Genomic DNA, 22,718 nt, shown 5'->3' on the forward strand with positions numbered 1-22,718 from the left:
ACCTTGTTGGTTGTTATAAAAGATGAAGATTACAGTGTGAATCTGGTCACAATTTCAATGAACCTGCAGTTTGTACTTTCAAATTTATATGGAGATGTGTTAGCGTGTATATGATCATTTTTAATACTATAGGTATAAATTCATTTTGTGATGCCTGCATTTTTCCTGAGGAAAAGAGTGTTGTTTCTTATGTCATGTATTAAGTCAATAACTAGATATTCGTCTGTCTTATTTTCCTGCATCCTGGTTTGTTTCCTTCTATATATTAATACTCCAGATGGGTGTTGTTTTTAATTGTGCTATTTGTTTCAGGATATACTCCGCCTTCTTACCTTGTGGTTCAACCATGGAGATACTGCAGAAGTTCAAATGGCACTGCAGAAAGGATTTGCTCATGTTAATATCAACACATGGCTTGCTGTTTTACCTCAAATAATTGCCAGGATACATTTGAATAACCATGCTCTAAGAGAACTAATTCAATCACTTTTGGTGCGAATTGGACAGAGTCATCCACAGGTGTGCATTTTTTGCTTGATGCTTTCCAAATTGATAGCTACACTTTTTTAGGCAGGGCTATTGGATGGAAGAACTGAAATATAAATTGTTGAGTTTGCACTTAAGCTGCAGAACAAAATGAATGCGATAGTGATTATGCTAGAGAAGGTTGTATTTAACGTGACCTCCATGGAAATAGAAAACCCATACAATTGCCACATGCAGTGCAAAAAATAGTTTATGAATAGTACATTTTTCTAGAATTTCATTTTATAATCTTGGACATTTTCAAATCAATTTTGCATGGTAAAATGGTATTTTTTATTGTTTCTTTGGGTTGATTTTGTATTGTTTTTCATTTCTTTAAGCATGGATAAAATTTCTGAAAGTAAGAGAATCCTAATTGAATTGAAGTCACAAACACTAGTTCTAAAAATTGTCATTGAAGAAACACTAGATGTTGATTGCTCAACCTAAAAGGTAGGAATCTTCCTTTATTCCACAAGTGTAGTCTCTTCCAATATATTTATGAAGGCTACTTTGGTAGCACAAGTTTTGCATTGCATGTAAGTTCTTAAGATAGATGTCTCTTCACGCAAATGCATCTGGACCTCTGCATGTGTTTAAGGAATTGATATTTTTGCAGGCTCTTATGTATCCTCTTCTCGTGGCTTGTAAATCTATAAGCAATTTACGTAAAGCAGCTGCTGAGGAAGTGGTAAACAAAGTTCGGCAGCATAGTGGTGTGCTTGTGGACCAGGTTAATTAAGTGGTTAATTTACAATCGATTAATTGTTTGTTGCAGTTTGGTTTATCTTAATAATGGTCTCCGTTCTCATGTAGGCACAACTTGTATCATCGGAACTAGTTAGAGTCGCGATACTTTGGCATGAAAAGTGGCACGAGGGACTGGAAGAAGCAAGTCGTTTGTATTTTGGTGAACATAACATTGAGGGAATGCTAAAGGCATTGGAGCCTCTTCATAAAATGCTTGAGGAGGGTGCTATGAAGGAGAATATTACTATAAAGGAGAGAGCATTCATTGAGGTTTCAATTAATATTATCGCATTTGTCATTACATATTTTTGCTCTTTGATATCCACTATTAGTGCATTTGATCTTATTTTAGAACTGTTCTGGATTTTGAGCATAATTCAATTGTTGAATTCTGGATCTTACTTTTTTTTATCCTATGGTGCTATGTTGCTATTCTAATATATTGAATCAGATGACTCCCTTTGTCTTGAAACCCATTTGTAATTCCTGAAAATGGTCCGCAGGCATACCGGCATGAATTGTTAGAAGCATGGGAGTGTTGTATGAAGTACAAGAGAACTCTAAAAGAGGCTGAGCTTACTCAGGTATGGTAGTTTGAGGGAGTGAAATATGTGATTTTTTTTTGTAGGTTTTTAGTGCTGGTTAAGAAATGTTAAACTTTTCTTATGTGTGCATGAATCTGCCTGGGGGTGGATGAATTGGTTGGAAAATCATGACATATGAGTATATCCTCTTTCTGGTTGCCATTTTCGGATACGTAAACACATATATTTTCCTTACTACCTTTATGTACATAGTTTTCACTTCAAAACATCAAAAGCATCAACAAATATCTAGAGCGCCACTTAGTTTCATTAGAGTTCTAAAACCTGTGAACTGACTTATTTATCGTGATTCAGGAGCCCGTTTTTTTTTTTTCTTTTGTTTTATCAACTTACTCTCTTTCCATTCTTTTTCAATTTTTGGTGTTTGAATAATAACCATACACTGTATCTGTCGTTCCATGTAATCACCCACTGTAGATTGTAGTTTAAGCCTGGTCCAGTAAGGACAAAGTTTAGATGAAGTTGTATTCTACCCCTCCCCCTCTACCTCTCTCCCCACTCCCTCCTCCCTCTCTCACTTTAAATTCTGACAACAACAACGAAGCCTTAATCCTTAACTAGTCAGGGCCAGCTATATGGATCCTTTTGTGCCATTATTTGTGATCATAAACCGAATTTGTCTCAGTGTTAAGATAGTTAACCATTCAATACCACTTCCATCACTTTGTGTTTGGTCTCCCTCGACCTCCTTTCATCCCTCCACTGTCAACTTTCCATTCCTCTGAATTTCAGCCTTTAATGGCCTATTCTAGACAGACCCAGGCCGTCTAAGGCGTTCTTCTCTCATTTTATCTCCAGTTTGCCGTACAGTGGAAAATGTGTTAATTTCTAATCTCATCTCTTTTTTGTGTTACCACGCCTTCATCTTAGCATGCACGTTGCCAACACACATTTTATGAGAATGATGTTTTTTGCGCAAGATTCACTCCTATAAAGTATTGTTGGCCTCACCATTTTATGTGGAACTTACCTTTCACATATGAGGGGTTTTTTTAATTATTATTATTATTTGATGGAAAAGGAATTTTTGAGGTAAAATATGCACAGAAGAAGAACGAGAAATAATCCTAAAATACTAAGAGGAGAAACATCTTTTCCATAGCTGAAGTAATTTAATCACATGTTAGGCAGGCTTAGTTGAAGCTATGCTTGGGAAGGTGTGCTTGTATCAAAACCACAAGCTAATGATGTGAACTATGTCTTGATCAGGCATGGGATCTATATTATCATGTTTTCAGACGAATAGACAAGCAGCTTCAAGTCATGACAACTCTTGACCTGCAGGCGAGAATGATATATCTTTACGTTAATTTCTAGCCCATTATTGAATTGGAACTAACCACTCTTTGATTGTGCAAAAATAGTCTGTTTCTCCTGAGCTGGTAGAATGCCGTGATTTGGAGCTTGCTGTTCCTGGGACATATCGTGCTGGTATGATGGACTTTTTAGAAGACTCAAGTCATTATCAAACCCTAGTTTCCTAGCTAATCCTTTGACTTGGTTTCTCATGCTTCAGATTTTCCAGTGGTAACAATAGCGTCATTTGCACCTGAGCTTGTTGTCATAACATCAAAACAGCGACCCCGGAAATTGACTATTCATGGAAGTGATGGGGAAGATCATGCCTTCTTGCTGAAGGGACATGAAGATTTGCGCCAAGACGAACGTGTCATGCAGGTTATCTATCTTTTGCACGTAGAGATATTTATTATTGTACTATGTTGTGCTAGATGATGCTATTTGGTTCCATTGCTGGGTTATTGCTAAAAACCTGTTGGCTGTTGCCAGCTATTTGGATTGGTGAATACTCTGCTGGAGAATTCAAGAAAAACTGAAGAGAAGGATCTGTCTATTCACCGATATGCTGTAATTCCGTTATCTTCAAACAGTGGGTTAATTGAATGGGTTCCTAATTGTGACACACTAAACCAACTCATTCGAGAATACAGGGATGCTAGAAAGGTATATTAAAGTTTATTGGTGGGTATTGGGGGCGGGATAGGGGGATAGGGTGTTGAGGTTTTTGAATGCGCTTGTTCAGTGTGTGGTTATGTTAGTATTTTGTGGTGAGACAGCTTCAACTGATGGATTCCTGTATTTCTTAATCATTTCAGATCACCCTAAATCAAGAGCACAAATACATGCTCAGTTTTGCCCCGGATTATGACAATTTACCACTCATTGCTAAAGTTGAAGTCTTTGATTATGCTCTTCAAAATACTGAAGGAAATGACCTGGCCAGGGTATGGAATGAAAATTCATCTTATCAATATTTTTTTCTTCTTTCCCGTGGACACTATTTCAGTGCACCAAGTTATGTTTTCTGCTAGGTTCTGTGGTTAAAAAGTCGCACTTCTGAGATATGGCTGGAGAGGAGAACAAATTACACAAGGAGTTTAGCAGTCATGAGCATGGTATGTGTTCACCTTGTATTATTGTTTAGCAGTCATGAGTATGTTATGTGTTTCGTTGTATCATCTAACTGCTTTCTTAAAGGTCCATTCCATTAATAATAAAACTCCCAACAAATGTCATTATTTCATCAGTCTAGCTGACTTGTATGTTTTCACAAACAAACTTGTAAAAAAAATGGAATCATGCAGATAATCCAAAAATCAACGGCTCTCTTTTGCCTTTGAACTTTTCCAGGATAAGAACTTTTCGCAATGATCAAGGAAATAAGTTCTTGATGCATCTAGCTGTTGGATTTCTAAGTTTTAACTCTTAAACAATGAAGTTGTTGCTGGTCATCTCACATTCTTTTGTCTACTAGGCTTCTTAACCTTGCTTGTTTCTAGCAAATAAATAAATGAAAGCTGCTGTTTTGTTTCAGGTCGCCTACATTCCTGTTTTCTTAATTCACTGTCTCTTTATAGTTAATTGTTTGGTTTTTTGAGAGCATGGAAATGATTTAACTTTAATTGCTTTTATTCAGGTTGGTTATCTTCTTGGCTTAGGTGATCGACACCCTAGCAACCTTATGCTGCATCGCTACAGGTAGATAATGATTAGAACAAAGCAACGATGGAAAAGTGCTACTATTTGGGATTTTCTCATGCTTATTATGTTTTGCAGTGGGAAGATCTTGCATATTGACTTTGGAGATTGCTTTGAAGCTTCAATGAACAGGGAAAAGTTTCCTGAGAAGGTACATTCTAGAAAAAACTGCTTTATCATACGATTCCTAATGCACAACTGTCCCCTTTGAATATAAAATGCAGTAGCATGCTTAAAATGATTTCTCCAATGTAGGTTCCCTTCCGTTTGACAAGAATGCTTGTGAAAGCTATGGAGGTTAGTGGTATAGAGGGCAATTTCCGCTCTACTTGTGAAAATGTGATGCAAGTTCTCCGAACACACAGGGATAGTGTTATGGCCATGATGGAGGTATGAACACTGAATTGATTGTTCTATTTTGTACTTCTGTGTGCCTACTCCGTAGGAAAAGTCAAAGATTGAATTAATTGCAAGCTTTGAATATCTTCTGAAAATCCACATAAATAGAACAGCAGATGCTGGTGTAAGCAACAGCAACCAATGAGTGTACAAGAAGTTTAAATTTGCAATAGTACAGATGATGCAAGACTATTTATTGTAGGGCAACCAGTTATATTAGTCATTTTGTTAATTTTTAAGAATTTTAAGTATTGAATTGAATATATCCTGTTCAGTGAGAAAAAAAGGTAAAGGTTTTTTTGTTGGTTAATATATGATTGATCTGGTTTTCAGTGCTGCCGCTAAAAATAAAATGTAGATTCTTGTTTATATGACAACGAGGTAAGTGAATCTGGTTCCCCTATTTTTCAGGCTTTTGTTCATGATCCTCTCATCAATTGGCGCCTTTTCAACTTTAATGAAGTCCCACAAATGTCAATGTTTGCCAATAGTCATGTCCCTGCTGTTGTGAATACCGAGGAATCTGCTCCTAGTAGAGAGCTCCCTCAACCGCAACGCGGTGCTCGTGAGAGAGAACTTCTTCAGGTATCATTTTATATCTCAGTTGTTAGAACCTTTGCAATAACGTTCTTTGATGATGCTTATATATTCAATTGGGTTTATGTAGGCTGTTAATCAGCTTGGTGATGCTAATGAGGTCTTGAATGTACGTGCTGTGGTTGTCATGGCCCGGATGAGTAATAAACTGACTGGACGTGATTTTTCCACACCCTCATTATCTGCAAGCTCTATCCAACATGCAGTAGATCACAGCTCTTTAATTTCTGGAGATATTCGTGAAGTAGATCATGGCTTATCTGTTAAATTGCAAGTTCAGAAGTTAATTATTCAAGCCATGTCGCATGAAAATCTGTGCCAAAATTATGTTGGGTATGATGCCAATCTGCCTTCCCACCTTTTTTATTCCCTCTTGTTTTATGCACATCTCAAAGTGCTCTATACCAATGCATTTGAAGATGACATGTTGCTTCTTGTTGGTATAACATGCATGGTTTCATTTAAGAAATTTCCCTGTAAATTTCTTCATTTTTCTCAACTCCAGTTCGGTGATAGTAGAACGTAAATATTGTTAGCAGAAATGACAGCTGAACGGAGATGGCATTAAGCACTTGCTTTCACTTTTAATTTCATCCTCGAGTTAATTAACCCTGTACTCTGCCATTTTCATCTTCTAATCTTGCACTGAATGAAAGAACAGCTCTCCACCTTGGGCAGGTTTTGTTAACTAATAATATTTGTGCTCTGCCTTTCAGGTGGTGTCCCTTTTGGTGAGGTGAAGCAACCCTGTTGTATAAACTGTGCATAGCTCAAGCCCTGTAGACCTCAAGAGAAGTAGTCTCCCGTTGTAACGTCTGTATATAGATACAGTTTGAAGAAACGAATGCTGGAAATAATATTGTATATAGTGGAATTGGATTTCAAATGCAGCTTGCATGGGAATGATCTTCGTCTTCCCCACAGTATAGGCGCTGCTATTTATTCTCCCATGTAATCAGTTTACAGTCGAACCTGAACCAACGCAGGCGCGTAGCTCTGTATTCCATCCTTGTCAATCCACAAGAAATGGAATTTCACAGCAAGTTCCCTCCCACCAGGTACTTCTGTTGTGACTTCTTGAATTATAACTTGACAAAACCTATTAGCAAATTGCATCAAGTGATTTACGTGACAACCATTTCCATTTATGTGGAAAATTATCAAGTGATTTGGTCAGTTATCATTGTCTTGGTGTATGTAAATGCATTTAATAACATTTTCACAGAAGCCACGGGTCTTTAATGTAATTGTATGACCACGTAATCTGATACATGCATTTAACCAGATAATTTGACAAATATGAAGCTTTTCAAGCGGTGAACTTAACAAAAACTTTGAATTTTGCTTCTTGAAATTTTAAAATTACGGATATTGACACTGAAGGAATCAAATATTCATCTAAATATGAATAACAGATAATTGCACCAATAAAAAAAACATGTTCCTTTAAATGTCATGGAATTTATTGTTGTACTGACAACGATTGTAGCAATATGATGATGACGGGTGGATTCAAGAGATTATTCTTGTTCATATCCATAATCTTTAAGAGTTCCAATTTGCAAGCTTGCTACATTTACGCATCCTTTTTTTTTTTCGCTTTCCAAGATTATAAACTAAATCAATAGAAATTTTACACGTGACTGTGTTTGTTCACATCATTTTATGATATATGTATTATTAATTATTTTACTTCATAATTACTACTATGCTATTTAATGTGAAAAGTCTCGCATTTTAAATATGATATGCTAAAATGTTGATATGGATAAATTTAATTGTTTGTAATAATTTTATTGATTTGGTCCATGATCTTAACTATTATGATCCATCATTCACTTAGAATGTCATTTGTCTGTCTGATTATATGAAGTTCTAATATGTTTTGTTTGTGTGCATGTCTTCCAATTTTTAATATATGTACCAGCTATCAACATATTAGACATTGCATGCGTCACGCTTCTCCTCTGCTTCAAAGTCCCTCAATTTTCTTCAAATATTTTATGCAAACATGGAAATCTAACCATTGGTTTAATGTCAATCATTAATATTTTACTCAAAATTTATATTTATATAACTGATACAATACCGATTAATTAATATATTTATCTCAAGCACCTTGCTTAGAACGCTCAGAAAAGGTACGAACCACATGCACGTCTGTCCTCCACCTCATATAGAGATTAATTGATTCAATACAAATGTTAGTATCATTTTTTTTTTATTTTTTTATTTTTTATTTTTTTGATAATCCGAGGTATCCGGGTCAGTTTATGCGCACCACAACTAGTCCTCGAACCCACTAAACATCTTACAAGTCAAGTAAACAGGTAAGACATCACGGGGATAATAAACATGTACATAAGGGTTAAACCTAAGTGTATAGACAAAGAATATTCTCTGTCAGGATTGCTAGCCACGATCTCCAGTGAAATAGTATCATTTTTCTTAATAATATGGGAGGAGCCATATTCGAAAATAAATACAGCCTCGTTTTTAAATTAAAAAAAAACTCGGACTGGTGACTCGGTAGTTGCCTAACAAGCTAGGGAGGTGCTACGTGCATTTATTGGTGTTTCCAATACAGAATCATTTTTTCCTCTAGTTCTTTTTCTAGTTCTAGTTTATTTCTTAAGTACCATATATAGTTATGCAACTCAACAGAATTTAGATAAAAGATTTCAGCAAAACCTCGTTCGTGCAGGTAATCCTAATTTTATCTCGCAATCTAATAATGCTTGCTATCTTCAGCAACTGCCCAGTTCAGAGATGTTTGATTTGCCTGGCATATACATATAACAATGTAAAGAAGTCTATAAGAAAATTTTATAACCAAAGACATTCATCTCCAATTATATCATGCGAATACAAGGGGAGGGAAATGAGATTGGGGCTACTTGTTCATGGGCTATTAGAATTTGCTTCCTTGCGAGTTTCAGCAGAGGTAATGAGCAGGTTGAGTGCTCACAAGACTAGAGAGACAATGGCTCATACAAGTTGAGAAGTGATTATTTGTCTCAAATTGAAGTTCTTGCGCACAAATGGGCATCTGGTATTGTGCTTATTTTGCCTAGAAACATTACAAAGTATCAGATAATAAACAAGCTGAAACTGCATTAAGAACCTCGTTGACAGGGATGTGGCTTGAGCAAGGGACATTTCATACCATTCAGTATTACAGAAAAACTAAATTGACTGTTCTTCAGTTTCCCAAGGGAGATCTAGACCTGCAAGAAACATCATTTACAGTTGGATACATGTTTCTCAGCGGTTATTGTGCAGGTCTGTTCTTATACTTGCTCTGCATCAGGCTCAGTAGGAAATCTGTAAAAATGTGCTCATAATCTGGCATTTTCCCATACCCTGCAAATGGATTTAAAAACTTGTTTAATCACCTGTGTGCCCTAAAAAAATACTGTAAAACAGAGGCAAGCATGCAAAACAAACTTTATTGAAATAGAATGCTTCAAGCGCCATAATGTGGGGAAGATTCAAGCGAGAACATCAAGAGGCATGTCAGATAGAGACGAGAGTCATATTCCAAATTAAAAACTTGAAAGATAGAATACTTGAGTAAATGTTATATACTTGCCAGGAAAGTAATTGATGTCTATCACGTAAAATACATCTTTTGTTCCATGCTCTCGGATCATATCTACATTAAACAATCGGAGTCCCTAGAAAATGCAGAATATGGTAGATAAGAGTAACAGCAAACCAGATATATATAACGCCTCACCAACCACAGAAAAGAGAAAAAGACAGAAAACATGGATCTACCAGTCGGTGACGAAGCTCCCTTGCAAGCTTCTCCAGTAAAGGAAGGGGAGGAAGTTCTGCAAGATCCGCACAAAGTTATTGTAAGGGAGATGCTAAGGCCTACAAAGAAACAGTCAAGCGAGTTCTCTCCATAACCAGAACAATCACTTTTACTGAAACATGACATCAGTAAGAATCCGTTTTCAATCATATTCTACAGCTCTAATAATAAACCAAGCGGTCAAAGGCCCATGCTAAAACTCAGTGCTTCAGTATTTATTCCTCAAAAGCATGAAATGACATATCTTAGTAAGATTTGAATAAATAAATTGGTTACAAAACTGATACCAAATGAATCCTTAGAAATAAGAAAGAAAATCATAATGTTTAGAACCTGAAACTGAAAAGCAAAATTTTCCAAGAATCTCACCAGCAACAGAAGGGTCAAGGTCTGCATCATCTGCAGAAGCTGCAGCAGATGAAACCCTCGGAAATCGAAAAACACCTTCAACTTTTGATAGCTCTTGCTTAGTAACGTTAGGTAGAGAGAATCGCCGTACAACCTTTATGGCTTCACCAACAATATAAATCTTGAAGAGAACACCACCTAGTATGAGAAGATAAAAAAAAAATCAAATTAAGAAAGAACACTGATGGGCACATCAAGAATTATTTTCATGCATTAGTTGGAACATGGTACCATGATTAACAAACTCTTGCAACACTAAGGGAGGTTCAAGTTCTGAAAGGGAGAATTGATCATAAGCAAGAAACATTTGATGTGACTTGGCAGTTCCATCCACAACTAGTGGTTTTGCGACTGAAAATATTAACACAAGGAAAATTAATTAAACAACATTGGGTAAGGAAAAACCATGCAGACATTTATTAAATTGCATGAAACATCCAACTGGTACTAAAATAATTCCGAGGTTGATGATCGATCAACTTAAGAAAAGGAACCTGATAAACTCATAGCCTTGGAAATTTGGAGAGACTAGTGCTAGACATCTGTTAGTTTGCAAATAGAAAAGAAACCCTACCTAGTGGCAACTTTAATCCAGCGCTGGTAACTTCATGAGGGATGGATGATGGATCGTTATTAATTACCATCTGCCTTGGAACACGGACCTTGCCTGCAGAAACAAAAATAAATGCAAATCTGGTCAGCATTACTGAATTGCTTCTTCCATGTGACCTATAGTTCAGGAAGCTGGAAGAGAAAGGTGCCCCACAATGAGGATAAAAACAGCAGAAGATTACCGTAGCAGTCAGATAAGTTGAGATTAGTCACATCATTGAGCATGGACTGGCGATTGAGTAGCTGCTCTATAGCATCTGGAGGATCGAGGACAGCTACTTCAGGATTTTTTTTCCTGTAATCCTTCAAGAGGAAATAATATATATATATAAAAGGCAAATATAAACTCCTTTCCCAAGGCAGGAACAGAAAAAAATTAAAGAAAGAAAATAAAATACAGAAATTAGACAAATATATAATGGCTGAGACAAATAGTAACTATCAGTGAATTGAGGCATCCGGTAGCCATTAAACCATAATTGTAATGGTTTAAAACATTACAAAATAGCTAATCCATTGGCTGTAATAAAAACAACAGATATAAGTTGTACAAATTAAACTAAGGCGTGAGAGCCCTTATATTGCAATCCAAATCATCTATGCCAAGGACCAGTTATGCAAGAGCACAGACCACTGATTACCTTAATAACCACTCAAATCTTTTTTATAGAGAAAATCTGATAGGGAAAAGATATTTAAATATGCACACTACACACGCTATGGGGACAAGGAAAAGGTTAAGAGACAAGTTATTTAAATACACACATTGTAGCATCACCTTTAATTGATCAGTAAAAGTGAGCCAATCTTGCATTATAAAAGGTGTACTTCAAGACCTGCTAGAGGCACTTACTATAGTTAAGACACTGTGAAGTTCAAATGTATTGTTCCATTATATTATCAATTTGCAAAGACCAATGTTTAATAAGTCTAACAAGCCAATAAATCCCGGCAGCAAAAAGTGCAGAAACTTCGAAAAGAGATGAATGAAACATTGCAATTAAGCTCGCCAAACTTAAAAGGTCATCCAGATTGATCACAGAAGTAAAATCCTTGCTTGTTAGAGTTCTCAAGAGACTAACATCAAACATCTGATCATGATCCATGCTGGGATGAGATGGGAGTGCAAAGCTCTGCACATTATGTCAGACTAAAAGAGTTACAGGTTCAAGAGGATAAATTTGTTTTTTCAATGATTTTCCTCTAATTCATGCTTAATCCCCAGCGCATATGGATGGAATTATTTTACATCAATTTATATGTTGGGCATTGAAAAACTCCGGTTCGTTCATTATACAGTACTAAAATTAGATACAAAATTAACATTAAGAGATCAGAATTCGATGACAAACCTCAATAGCTCCGCACCAATCCTTTCCCAACAGCTACAAGGAAAATAAACTAATGAGATACTTGTACTAGGTTTGGTAGGACATGAAGAACATATCTGGAAAAAATAAAATAAGAAGAAGCTCGCCTACATACAGTCTGATCAGAAATTCAAAACCATTAACCCGAGGCAACCAAGAAATGCAAATGAAAACGCTATTCAATCATAAAAAAATATTTTCAAAAAAGGTAATAATGCGAGGATAAGGAGAGAAAAAACCCAACTCTAACCTTGTGCAAAACAACATCGAAGGGACCTTGATCCAGCAATGGCCTGTTTAGATCAATAGCAACGAACAATATACCCTTATTTCTGCACCAGGCACAGAAAGTTGTTTATAGTTATGGAATGCCTTAAGATAAGGAGGCAACATTTTGGAAACTTGAGTTATGAGAGTATCAAGAATTTCCTTCATCCAACCGATGCAGGCATTTCAAAAGATCTTTTCTTTCTTTCAACCATAACAGGAATTAACTTCATCAAGTACAATGACAGAAAAGGGGGGGGGGGGGGGGGGGGGGCGCAATGGACCCCTGAAACTATTCTAAACCACCTGAATTCACAGTAGTTTTTTCAGCACAAATAACTACAGACAAAATAAAACCGAGTAAAGTATGAAATTGCAGCTACATGATAGGAATATCATAAAATTATAGAAATGCAGCTTATCAGAGTATAATGATAGGCACAAACACAGGAAAAAAATAGAAATGGATAGATAACAAGAATAAAGTTGTAAAGTTGGCAACAAGAGATGACATCACGTAGCTATTTCTTAAAACTAGTTTATTCACACAAAATGCATAGGAATATATAATTCACAGAAATTTTGTATAGTCTTAACATTTTTAAACTAAATAATAAAGTACCAAGCATTGACTTTATGTTCATTGAAGAACAGTCCAAAGAGTATATATTGTGGAATATTCCCAACAATTTTTTTCTTTAACTTTTCTAATGAATCCAGACACCCAGGAATGAAAGCATAAATGATAAGTCAAGCAAAAAACATGTCCAATTTCTGTCCTAGAAAGTAACCCCTAGATGCTAAGGCACTTTTATTCGCCGGAAAGTATCTTTCTTTTTAAAATTGGTTTTATAAAAAGTAAATTTTTAAAAAATAAATTATTTTTTAATATTTAATAGTCTCATAAAAAAATAATTTCAAAATTACTTTTAGTTTTACTATATCATAAAAAATCAAATCTAAAAAATAAAAAATTAATTAATTTTATAAATTATTTTAAATAAAATAAATAATAATAAAAAATGGAGGCTAAATTTTTTAGATAATAAAATTAAATAAGGATGAAAATAAAAAAAAAATTATAAATTATTTTAAATAAAAGATAGCAATAAAGATAGAAATTAAATCTGATAGATAAAAAATTTTAATTAAAAAACAAAAAAAAATAATGAAAATTAAAGTTAATATAAAAATAAAATTTAAAAATAAACTAAAATAAAATATATAATAATTAAAATATTGATAAATAAATTTAATATAATCAATAAATAATAATTTTTTTTATTTTTTTATAATTTTTAGATAATATTTTACGTTCAAAATAAAAATATTAAAAAAAAATCAAATTAAATTTTTATTTAACTAGAAAATATTTTCTAATGATCAATTTTTTTAATCATAAATAAATATAAAAAATAATTTATAAAATTAATTATTATTTTTTAATGTAAACAACATGTCCCTCCATCATTTTATTTTTTATAAATTTTTTTAATTTATAAAAAACATTTTTCAAATCAAACCGGCCTTAATGCTTTAGTTCGTCATTATTATAACAGAGACAACATATCCCTCCGCCACTGCAAAACCCTGCAAGATGCAATAAAAACCAAATTCCAGCTAAAAAACAAGGTCACCAAAAAAAAGTTCACAGCCCAAAAACTTAAAGGCAAAAAAGACATTAAAATTTGCAAAATTTCAAGAATTCCCAAACAACCCATTTCAGGTATAGTAAAACCAAGCAGAAACGCCATAAAAGAACAAGCAAGCCTTCACACCCGCAATCAAGAGTTACAAAGAAACACATATGTAAATAAAACTAAAACTTGATATCAAGATGTAGAAACAGCGAAATGTAAACAGTGAATAATGTACAGTGAGATTTTACCTGGCTAAAACTTCAAGCTTTGGCTGCAAAAAACTCTTCTTTTTCTTTGATGTTAAAGCATACCCAACCACCACCAGTTTCTGTGGCTGTTGTATAGATAAAGACAACGACTTCACTTTCTCCTCCTCTTCTTTTTCAGGTGGCATTTCTCCGTGTATCCTCATAGCCCGCAAAAGTCAAAACCCTCTAATCACAACAAGATCAAATTTTTGCTTTGTGGGTTCTCTCTATTTACTCTTGTTTTCTTAAAAGATGGAACCTTTTTTGTTTGCAGAAAGATTGTGTAAGTTGATTAGTAATCCCTAGAAAACAAGAAAAGATAAGAACCTGAATGATTTCAATATTTCTTTTCGAGTATCTTCGTGTGTTTGTTTGTTTTGCGTTTCTCTCTGTTTATCACGGTCAGGATACAGAGAGAGGGGTGGCGCTGGGAGTCGGTTCAGTGAGTATTTCTTGCAGGGTATAGATTGGTTGTTGCTATAAACATGTGTAAGCGTGCCTCGGTGTGTCTTTTTGAATTAAAAGTTGCAGAGATTATGGATTTTTGTAAGGAATATTAAATTCAATTTGCAGAGGGAGAGAGTGAAGTTGGAGAGAGGTGATTTTGCTTTATTTTGGAATTTGGAGTGTGGATTACCCGAAGCTGCTTCTTGTTATATATATAAGAAAGACTTGGATTTGGAAGGTTGCTTTTTCTTATATTCTCGTTTTACCCCCTACTGGCTGTTACTCCACCAAACTCCAGAACGAGCTCCAAAATAATAAATGATAGAAAGTTTATTTGTGATCTGGTGGTATGGTTTCTTCAGATTTTCATTTAGATATCCTGGGATTATTTTTAATGGAATTTCTGTATTATAGAACAATAAAAAGATTGATAAAAAGTAGTGTGTGTATGACAACATAAGAAAACAAAAACATGTTTGGTCTCCTAAAATAGTGTATATATATAGTCTTCGTCTTCTTACTCTCCTGTCCAGGCATTGAAAAAACAGAAAAAAGAAAACAAACTCTTCCTCGCTGTCTTGGACGATGCAAGATCAACGAAGACAAAATATTATTTCTTCATTGTCTTCTTACACTCCTGTGTAGGCAAAATTGTTTCAAGGACAAATGGTACGACTCATAAAAATTAATCACTATATAATCGAAGTGTGATGTTAGTTTAATTTTTATATATTGTTTTGTATGTATATCTATTTTATTTTTTGTTATTTGATCTAAAATTTAGATTTAATTTCTAAATTAAATAAATATAGTTTTTTATCTTTAAAAAATAGATTAAACTTTTTTTAATTATTAAATTCAACATAAAAAAAGCTAGTTCACATTAAATCAAGGGTTTTTTTTAAAAAAAATATACTTTAACCTGACATCATTTTAGTTGCCAGAACAGTTAGCTCTAAATTGGATCTTCAATGCAATATGCTAACAGGCAAATGTAGAAGATTAATAAAAAATTTGCAATATACTACTGATTCTTATTCTTTATATCCTGCACATAATAATAATAAATAATAATAATAATAATAATAATATGTTTTTTATCCCATATAAACAGAATAGCCAATTTGGCAATAACATATATTAGAAGATTACCTAGTTAGGATTATTCACTTCTTGACGGATTTTCTTAATTAAGAATCCACTAAAGTTAAACAAAAGAATGGGGCCTACAAATTTATTCTCCTCTATTTTTTATTATTATTTTTTGCTTAGAGAATAGATTATTGGAGTCTCTTGATATCCAATAAAAAATGCTTTTTCGTGCTAGGAATATACTTGCAGAAACATGCAGAGAATATGCTTGGGCAGGCCAAATCAAATGTGTCATCGCTCGACCAACAGAGGGGGGGAAGGAAGGATGCTTTTTAATGAAATTTAATTTATAGATAAATAATTTCCTTAATCTTAAAATCATCGACCAAAGTATCTCTAATCAATAAACTACTCCATAGTTCTTTCTTCCTTCCTTCCTTTTTATTTAAATAAATTTGTTCTGACGTTGTCCTCATTATGCAAGTTTGAGTCGTTGATTTACAAGTCAATATTATTCTATTTACAAGTCAATATTTATTCACGCTAGTATGCTAGAAAAAAACAAAATAATACACTTAAAATGGTATTTCCATTATTTATTTTAGAAAAGGATAAATTCTTGACGCTGCAGAATTTTGAAAATATTTATGAGGTCTGGTTATTGAGCCTCGTGAACCATTCTTACTAAAACAGTTCCAACCGCATGCCATCCCTCCTCTTGTTTACCTGACTGGAATTTTTATTTTTATTTTTTTGTTATGATTGCTCCGTCTACTGTACCTTTACAAAAATATTAATGGACTTCAAACCCTAAAAAAAGTGTGTGTGTCTATATAATAGTATGATAAATTAAATACAACTCCTCCGATTAGACCTAATCCGAAAGACAAACTGTACAATATTTTAAATATGCGTTATATTAATTTGTATTTATATATGTGCTAATGAGATTCGATCTTATACTTTTCAGTAGTGTCCACTAAGAACCATATCCATGCAAGAGAGTATTGGATTCCTAATCATCTAAAACAACAAAAAGGTATTTGAGATCATAATGATATTGCGAATCAATAATTGGATAATATTTTAACAGCACATGGAAGTTGAAATTGTAGATGTCCCCTGGATGATCTACTAATTTAATTAGGATTAGTGGGTCTCGGTTTCAAACTATACAGGGAATTAATTAAGAATTGGATATAAGAAGAAGAGAACAATATTCTCATCTTTGATCACACCATACACTTGTGCTAATTAACAATTGGTTAGGTGCAGGAGCACCTTATCTGCTCAAAAACAAGAAAAAAAAAAAATATAAGAGAGGGAGAGGAAGCATGCCTCTGCAAGTATCTCTTGTTGTTGGAGAGGGGAAGATTTCTAGCTCTTGTTTATTTTGCTACTATGCTTCATGTTTCGCATTATACACGTGCCACACGTTTGAGTTTCATATCCCACTTCGAGAACAGCCAGCATGCTATTGGAGTTGTTCCTGTCAACGCCAGTTCAAGATATAGCATAATTAGGTCCGAAAATATTTTAAAATATATGTGGTGGAGATAATCAATCTATTTGTACAGTAACAAGAGCTAGCCCCGAACGCTCAAACGAGTTCATATGAAACGGGTTTGGTTGGCTGATTCATGATTGATGGTTTGGTATGAGCAACAGCGGATCCTGTGAGTTGTGTTTTTCTTGGAAGTATACGCGTTAATTTGGAACTGAAATATCCTCTTGGATCTCTTGTTGTAGCTGCATGCAAATGTTTCCTATGAAAAATACTTGTAAGTTGTAAATTGCATGATCCTCCCATGCTAGCTAGCTATAGGGTTGCAATGCCTGCAGGACCAGGATTTGTCTTAACTTCCACGTGAATTGTAATAGCTACAGCAGATTGAAAAGAAAGAGCTTGTAATGTTTGGTCACATGCCTAACCTGCGCAGAGATGTCTCCAGTTATCCGAAATTGGACTCTAGCTCAACAATTCATTTGCTCTACAAAAGATATGAAATAGTTAGCACTTAGCACAGAACACCAAACTTAATGGAAAAAATTAAAAAGGATTGAATCGCAGTTGATGCTAACGAAATGTACCAACAAATTAGGCGTCGCGCGTTTCCTGAAATGATTTAATTAAGTGCTGAAGTTGGTTTCCTAAGAGATCATGTCGATCTGGAATTGCCTGAGTATTCACTGGCTCACACCTCCATTTTGGACATTAGTTGTGTGAGTTACAAGCAATGAAAAGTTAATAGGTTAGTTGGATTAATCAGGTCGACATGAGCCAACTTCAAACAATGTTGTTTTGAAAAGAAAAAAAAAAACAAGACTCTCTGACAAAGTTGCTCGGGTCAACTATATCAATTCATGTTTTGGATTATTATTTTTTTGTTTCCTGCTTTAATCTCTTACATGGCAAATCATGCTCCAAAGAACATGACTTTATGTGGATTGATCGGAGACAATTAAATCACGGCCACAACAAAATAATAATGTGATGCACATGAAACACAACAAGTGTTTGGGCGGAGATGCATTGACTCTTGTGACAACATAGTAATCATTTGATAGCTCAAAGTCATGGCAGCACTATCTTTTTTTGAAAGTGTTCGAACTGTAGTGTGGAGACAATTTGGGAGATTTTATTTTAATAGAGAGACAGGAAATCCTTTCAACCTTGGAGTTTTCGTTCATTGAACTTGCTGGTGTCCAGAACTGAAAAGTTAAAAAAGGAAGGAGAGGTTTGTATCACAGGGTTTCAAATTTTGATTTTTTTTTTCTTAAAATTATTATTTTTTATGGTGTTTTTGAATTATTTTTATATGTTAATATTAAAATAATTTTAAAAAAATACTTTAAAATACGACTGGCCGCTACAAAGCAAATCCCATAATAGATTTTGCTCGGGGAGAGGAGGGGAACGATTTGGATTTGGGCCATTTGGCTGATGTGGCCTATTAAGGGCGAAGTAACGGCCTGCCAGGTATGGGCGACTGGAAGTGGTCAGAATTAAAAGATTTTTGTGCTGGTTTACAACTACGACCATCTTCAAGTTCAGATTTACCTCTGGTCAGCTGGCAACCGTTCCACTGACTTTGGCCACAAATTTCAAATTTAAAATGTAAACTTTTCCTTTTTACTTCTAAATTATAATTACTGCAAGAAATTAGTTTCTAGTTTTTAAAGAATGAGTGCCACGTTATGATTATAATAAATTAAAGTAATCAAATTTCTTTTATATACAAAGAAATTCACCGCACTATATGTGAGAAAAAACATATTGCACTATTCATACTCGTATATTAGAGATCTTGCTGTGGCTTTTGTTTTAAAACCAAATAAAAAATTATTTAGTCAACCACTTAATTTCTGTTCTTAGCATTATATCCTATATATAATTGTATTTTGAACTTTGATTACATAGAAATTAAAATAATATTTTTATTTATTTATTTTACATTAAAAAATCTATCTCAATAATATTAACCGCACACACGTATTTTATAAAACCTACCATTTCAAAACCCCAACTAACAATAATTTTAGAAGCAACAAGAAATATCTTTAAAGACAGTTTTTTTTTTACGAGAAATATCTTGCTCTTCATAGCCACACACAATAAGGACCTCCATTCGACCTAAGATTTTGAATTTCATAATTTTTCTTCTTGATGCAAGAGATTATTGAAAATTGTGTTCAGCACATAGTAAAGGAAGCAGACAAAGTGGTAGGTATCATATGATTGACGATATACATGAAGGGTCAAAACAACAAAATAGATGAGATGGGCAGTAATAAACAAAAGAACGTGCAAACAGAAAATGGCTGCATGCACCTTATAGAATTTCAAGTGGTCCTTCCCAATCCCAACAACGTAAATTATTAAGAGGAAAGAAAGAGCAAGTCGATCACTGTTAAATTGAGCATGTGGCGGATGCAGGAAGTCATTTGAAAAGTAAAAGTGTTGCAAGTGAATTGCTAGATACTGCAAGCTAAATCTATTTTTTCCAAGCAGTTGTGAAGCTCAGAAATGGTGAAGTGATCTGTCAAGTGATACACTGCAAAAGCTATTGGCCTTGCAAGCTGAACATCATTGGGTTCAGCACAATGTATATTGGAATGTGGTGATTGCAAACTAACATTGTAGTGAGGGTGAGAGGCGGGAAATGAGGCATCCAGAGAGCAGTCAGTAAGGCTCATGAATTAGTCAGAAGCAGCATATCAAATGCAAGTATATTTGAAGGCAAGAAGAAATGTGTGAACAACATAAAAATCAATAAAAGAGGAGGCCAGTCTGAGTCAATCAGCAAATTAAAGAAGGAATCAGTTATATTGAGTAATTGCAGTAGAGTATGGCTTTGTTGAGAACACAAACAAGCATGGAGGGCCACAATGGGCCATTTTTTTTTTTTCAACAAAGAACCTGCTCAAAACTGGCGCCTGCTCTCACCACAGGGCCACGACAGGCATGCATAACCCCATGATAAGAACAGCAACGAAAAAACCCTGAGAAGCCTAGAGCCTGTTTTTTTTTAAAGCAAAAGGACCCTGTAAAAATTTGTTCATCAATCCATCACTCCTAATGCAGCAAGCAATCCACAAATAAAAGCATATGTCAACACTCTAAAGACAACAGACAACTCAAGGCCTAACAACAGAATAATGTTAATCATTAAATCCAAGGTTAATTTCAGGGGGAAATGAAGAACAAAAGTACCTGGAAAAGTAGCTTCTCAACAGAGTAGCCAAACAGCCCCAACAAACCCAAATATTCCTGATAAAAGACAACAAATCAAATAAAAGGATCCAAAACAACCAGGAAGATAAACAAAAAGAAATGAGCACCGATTAAAGGAATAAAAGGTGGGGAAAAAAAAGACACCAGCCGAGCACAAACAATGTCAGAAACTGAGTTGATAAAAACCAAAGCCACTACTACACCTTAGAGAGAAGCACACTAGGGGAAAAAGACAAGGCGAAATTCAATTGATAGGCATGAAAATCCTGCCTAACACAAAATAAAGGACGTATAGGCATGGCAAGTCTAAGAACAACAGTTGCATTACAGAAAAAGAAAATCACATAAGTAGTACATGAAGTGACAACACAGCAAGCAGAGTTCAACGAAAAGAGCAACTGAAGCAAGTTAAACAAACCAAAACAGTAGGGAAAGAACAAACCTTATACAATTCAACAGCATTAGAGACCCAAAGAGAGGCTAGATGAACTAAAATCCCCTAACTAAATGTCTACACCTCTAGAAAACGTCCAATCCGATACAATAAGCAGCAACACCCCTAAGGACCAAGTACCCAGTCCAGTGTACATTAAATGCAAAGTCATCGTCGCGCGCCATCTTTTTCTGAGCCAAGACTCACAACCAATCAAACCAAACCCAGCCACAGCCAGAACAAAGGCAGACGGAGCAAAAAAAAAAACCTCCTCTGGAATTCCAAGCCTGCAACTGGAGCCTCTGCAGACTAAAAAAGCCGCCAACGCCCCCGCGAGTCTGAGCCAAGACTCACAACCAACCAAAATTAAACCCAGCTATAGCCAAAACAAAGACAGACAGGTAAAAAAAATTGGCCTCCTGGATTCCCAAGCCTGCAACTGGAGCCTCTGCAAGCAAAAAGAAACCAAGGGCAAAGAAAACGCAGCTCACCCAGCTCCCAAATGAAAAGCAAGAGAAAGAGCCGCCAACGCCTCCCGCAAGCCAGCTGGACCCAGGCACTGCGAGAGCTGGGAGAACAAACCAAAGCCAAAAGAAGGCAATGGCAACCCCATCCGAGAGCCCGAAACCATGTTGCAGCCAAGACCAAATCACCCCTGAGCCTGGGAGACGAATAGGCGCAAAGGCAAATCAAGCATGTCCACAGTGCAGAGAGTTTGGATCCGCTGTGCCAACACAATTCTTTTCCCACGCGATTTAGATTTCTTGTAGTAGTAGTAATAATTTTTTATTATTATTGATTATGTTATTATAAATATTATTATTACTATTATTATTAAAACATTAATTATAATGTTGTTACCACTAATATTATAACTATAATTATTACAATTATTATTATTAATATCATAACTATTATAATAAACTATTAATATTACTATTATTATCATTAATATCATTTCTATTATTATTATTATTATTACTATTGCTGCTAATTTCATCATCATCATTACTACTATTACTATTATTGTTGTTGATATTATCATTATTATTATTATTATTATAAATATTATTATTACAATTATCATCACCATCATTATTGTTGCTATTATAATAAATTATTATTATTATTACTATTATTATTATCATTTTTATTATTAATAGTATTGTTAATATCATTCTTATTATTATTATAACCACTACAACTATCATTACATTGTTATTATTATTATAACAAAGATCATAAATTTGTTTTGAATGACAAAATTAAAAATCATAAAAACTCTTGACAAAAATTATTATTATTATTACTATTATTATTATCATTTTTATTATTGATAGTATTATTAATAATATTGTTAATATCATTCTTATTATTATTATAGCCACTACAATTATCATTACATTGTTATTATTATTATAACAAATATCATAAACTTGTTTTGAATGAAAAAATTAAAAATCATAAAAACTCTTGACAAAAAGCAAAGGAAACAAGTAAAGGGAAAAAGAAAAATGATCAAATTGAAATAAATATTATTACTATTGAAAAAAAATCATAAATTTGATATAAAAGATAAAATTATAAACTATAAAACCCTTGACAAAATAGCCAATAAAAATAATAACAAATCAAAAGCATAAGAACCGAATAAAAAAATATCATATGTACAAATCATAATTAATAATTAAATTGAAAAAAATAAAAATTAAAAGAATGATCTCTGAAATGAAAAACAAAATACATGAGAAATTATAATTGAATTTCTAAATT

At 34.1% G+C, this 22,718-nt stretch overlaps 2 protein-coding genes and 1 long non-coding RNA gene across 9 annotated transcripts in view; 1 reads left to right on the forward strand and 2 right to left on the reverse strand.

The window, feature by feature from the left end:
• LOC7478757 (serine/threonine-protein kinase TOR) overlaps positions 1-7,049 on the forward strand; it is a 29,129-nt gene extending 22,080 nt beyond the window's left edge. For both annotated transcript variants that reach the window (XM_024608695.2, XM_024608696.2), the window contains exons 42-57: positions 313-519; positions 1,145-1,258; positions 1,342-1,545; positions 1,779-1,859; positions 3,090-3,164; positions 3,245-3,311; positions 3,397-3,557; positions 3,669-3,842; positions 3,995-4,123; positions 4,211-4,294; positions 4,816-4,877; positions 4,956-5,028; positions 5,133-5,267; positions 5,688-5,861; positions 5,944-6,206; positions 6,590-7,049. In XM_024608695.2, coding sequence (XP_024464463.1) covers positions 313-519; positions 1,145-1,258; positions 1,342-1,545; positions 1,779-1,859; positions 3,090-3,164; positions 3,245-3,311; positions 3,397-3,557; positions 3,669-3,842; positions 3,995-4,123; positions 4,211-4,294; positions 4,816-4,877; positions 4,956-5,028; positions 5,133-5,267; positions 5,688-5,861; positions 5,944-6,206; positions 6,590-6,608 — 2,022 coding nt within the window. In that variant the 3' untranslated portion in view covers positions 6,609-7,049. The remainder of the gene's footprint in view (positions 1-312; positions 520-1,144; positions 1,259-1,341; positions 1,546-1,778; positions 1,860-3,089; positions 3,165-3,244; positions 3,312-3,396; positions 3,558-3,668; positions 3,843-3,994; positions 4,124-4,210; positions 4,295-4,815; positions 4,878-4,955; positions 5,029-5,132; positions 5,268-5,687; positions 5,862-5,943; positions 6,207-6,589) is intronic.
• A 1,635-nt stretch (positions 7,050-8,684) lies between these two features.
• LOC7469654 (inositol-tetrakisphosphate 1-kinase 3) lies at positions 8,685-15,015 on the reverse strand. Of its 6 annotated transcripts, XR_002983775.2 has the most exons (11): positions 14,239-14,903; positions 12,334-12,415; positions 12,066-12,098; positions 10,896-11,016; positions 10,676-10,768; positions 10,333-10,452; positions 10,063-10,239; positions 9,654-9,709; positions 9,466-9,550; positions 9,040-9,236; positions 8,685-8,943 (listed from the first exon to the last, which is right to left on the reverse strand). XR_002983775.2 is itself a non-coding variant. In XM_052455896.1 (10 exons), exons 1-10 carry the CDS (start codon positions 14,400-14,402, stop codon positions 9,145-9,147), a joined length of 1,023 nt encoding a protein of 340 aa, XP_052311856.1. In that variant the 5' UTR covers positions 14,403-14,902; the 3' UTR covers positions 8,685-9,144. The 6 variants fall into 6 exon arrangements, 4 of the variants coding, with proteins under 4 accessions (XP_052311856.1, XP_052311857.1, XP_024464466.1 ...); XR_008060130.1 differs by having other exon boundaries at positions 8,685-9,236; positions 9,654-9,752; positions 14,239-14,995; XM_052455896.1 differs by having other exon boundaries at positions 8,685-9,236; positions 14,239-14,902.
• Positions 15,016-16,948: 1,933 nt separating this feature from the next.
• On the reverse strand, positions 16,949-21,699 carry LOC112328651 (uncharacterized). The gene is made up of 4 exons (XR_002983733.2): positions 20,955-21,699; positions 17,869-20,548; positions 17,710-17,768; positions 16,949-17,613 (listed from the first exon to the last, which is right to left on the reverse strand). It is a non-coding gene; the product is annotated as an uncharacterized LOC112328651 (long non-coding RNA).
• Between the last annotated feature and the right edge of the window lie 1,019 nt (positions 21,700-22,718).

This window comes from Populus trichocarpa, chromosome 9 (assembly GCF_000002775.5).
Source record: "Populus trichocarpa isolate Nisqually-1 chromosome 9, P.trichocarpa_v4.1, whole genome shotgun sequence".
NCBI classification, from domain to species: domain Eukaryota; kingdom Viridiplantae; phylum Streptophyta; class Magnoliopsida; order Malpighiales; family Salicaceae; genus Populus; species Populus trichocarpa.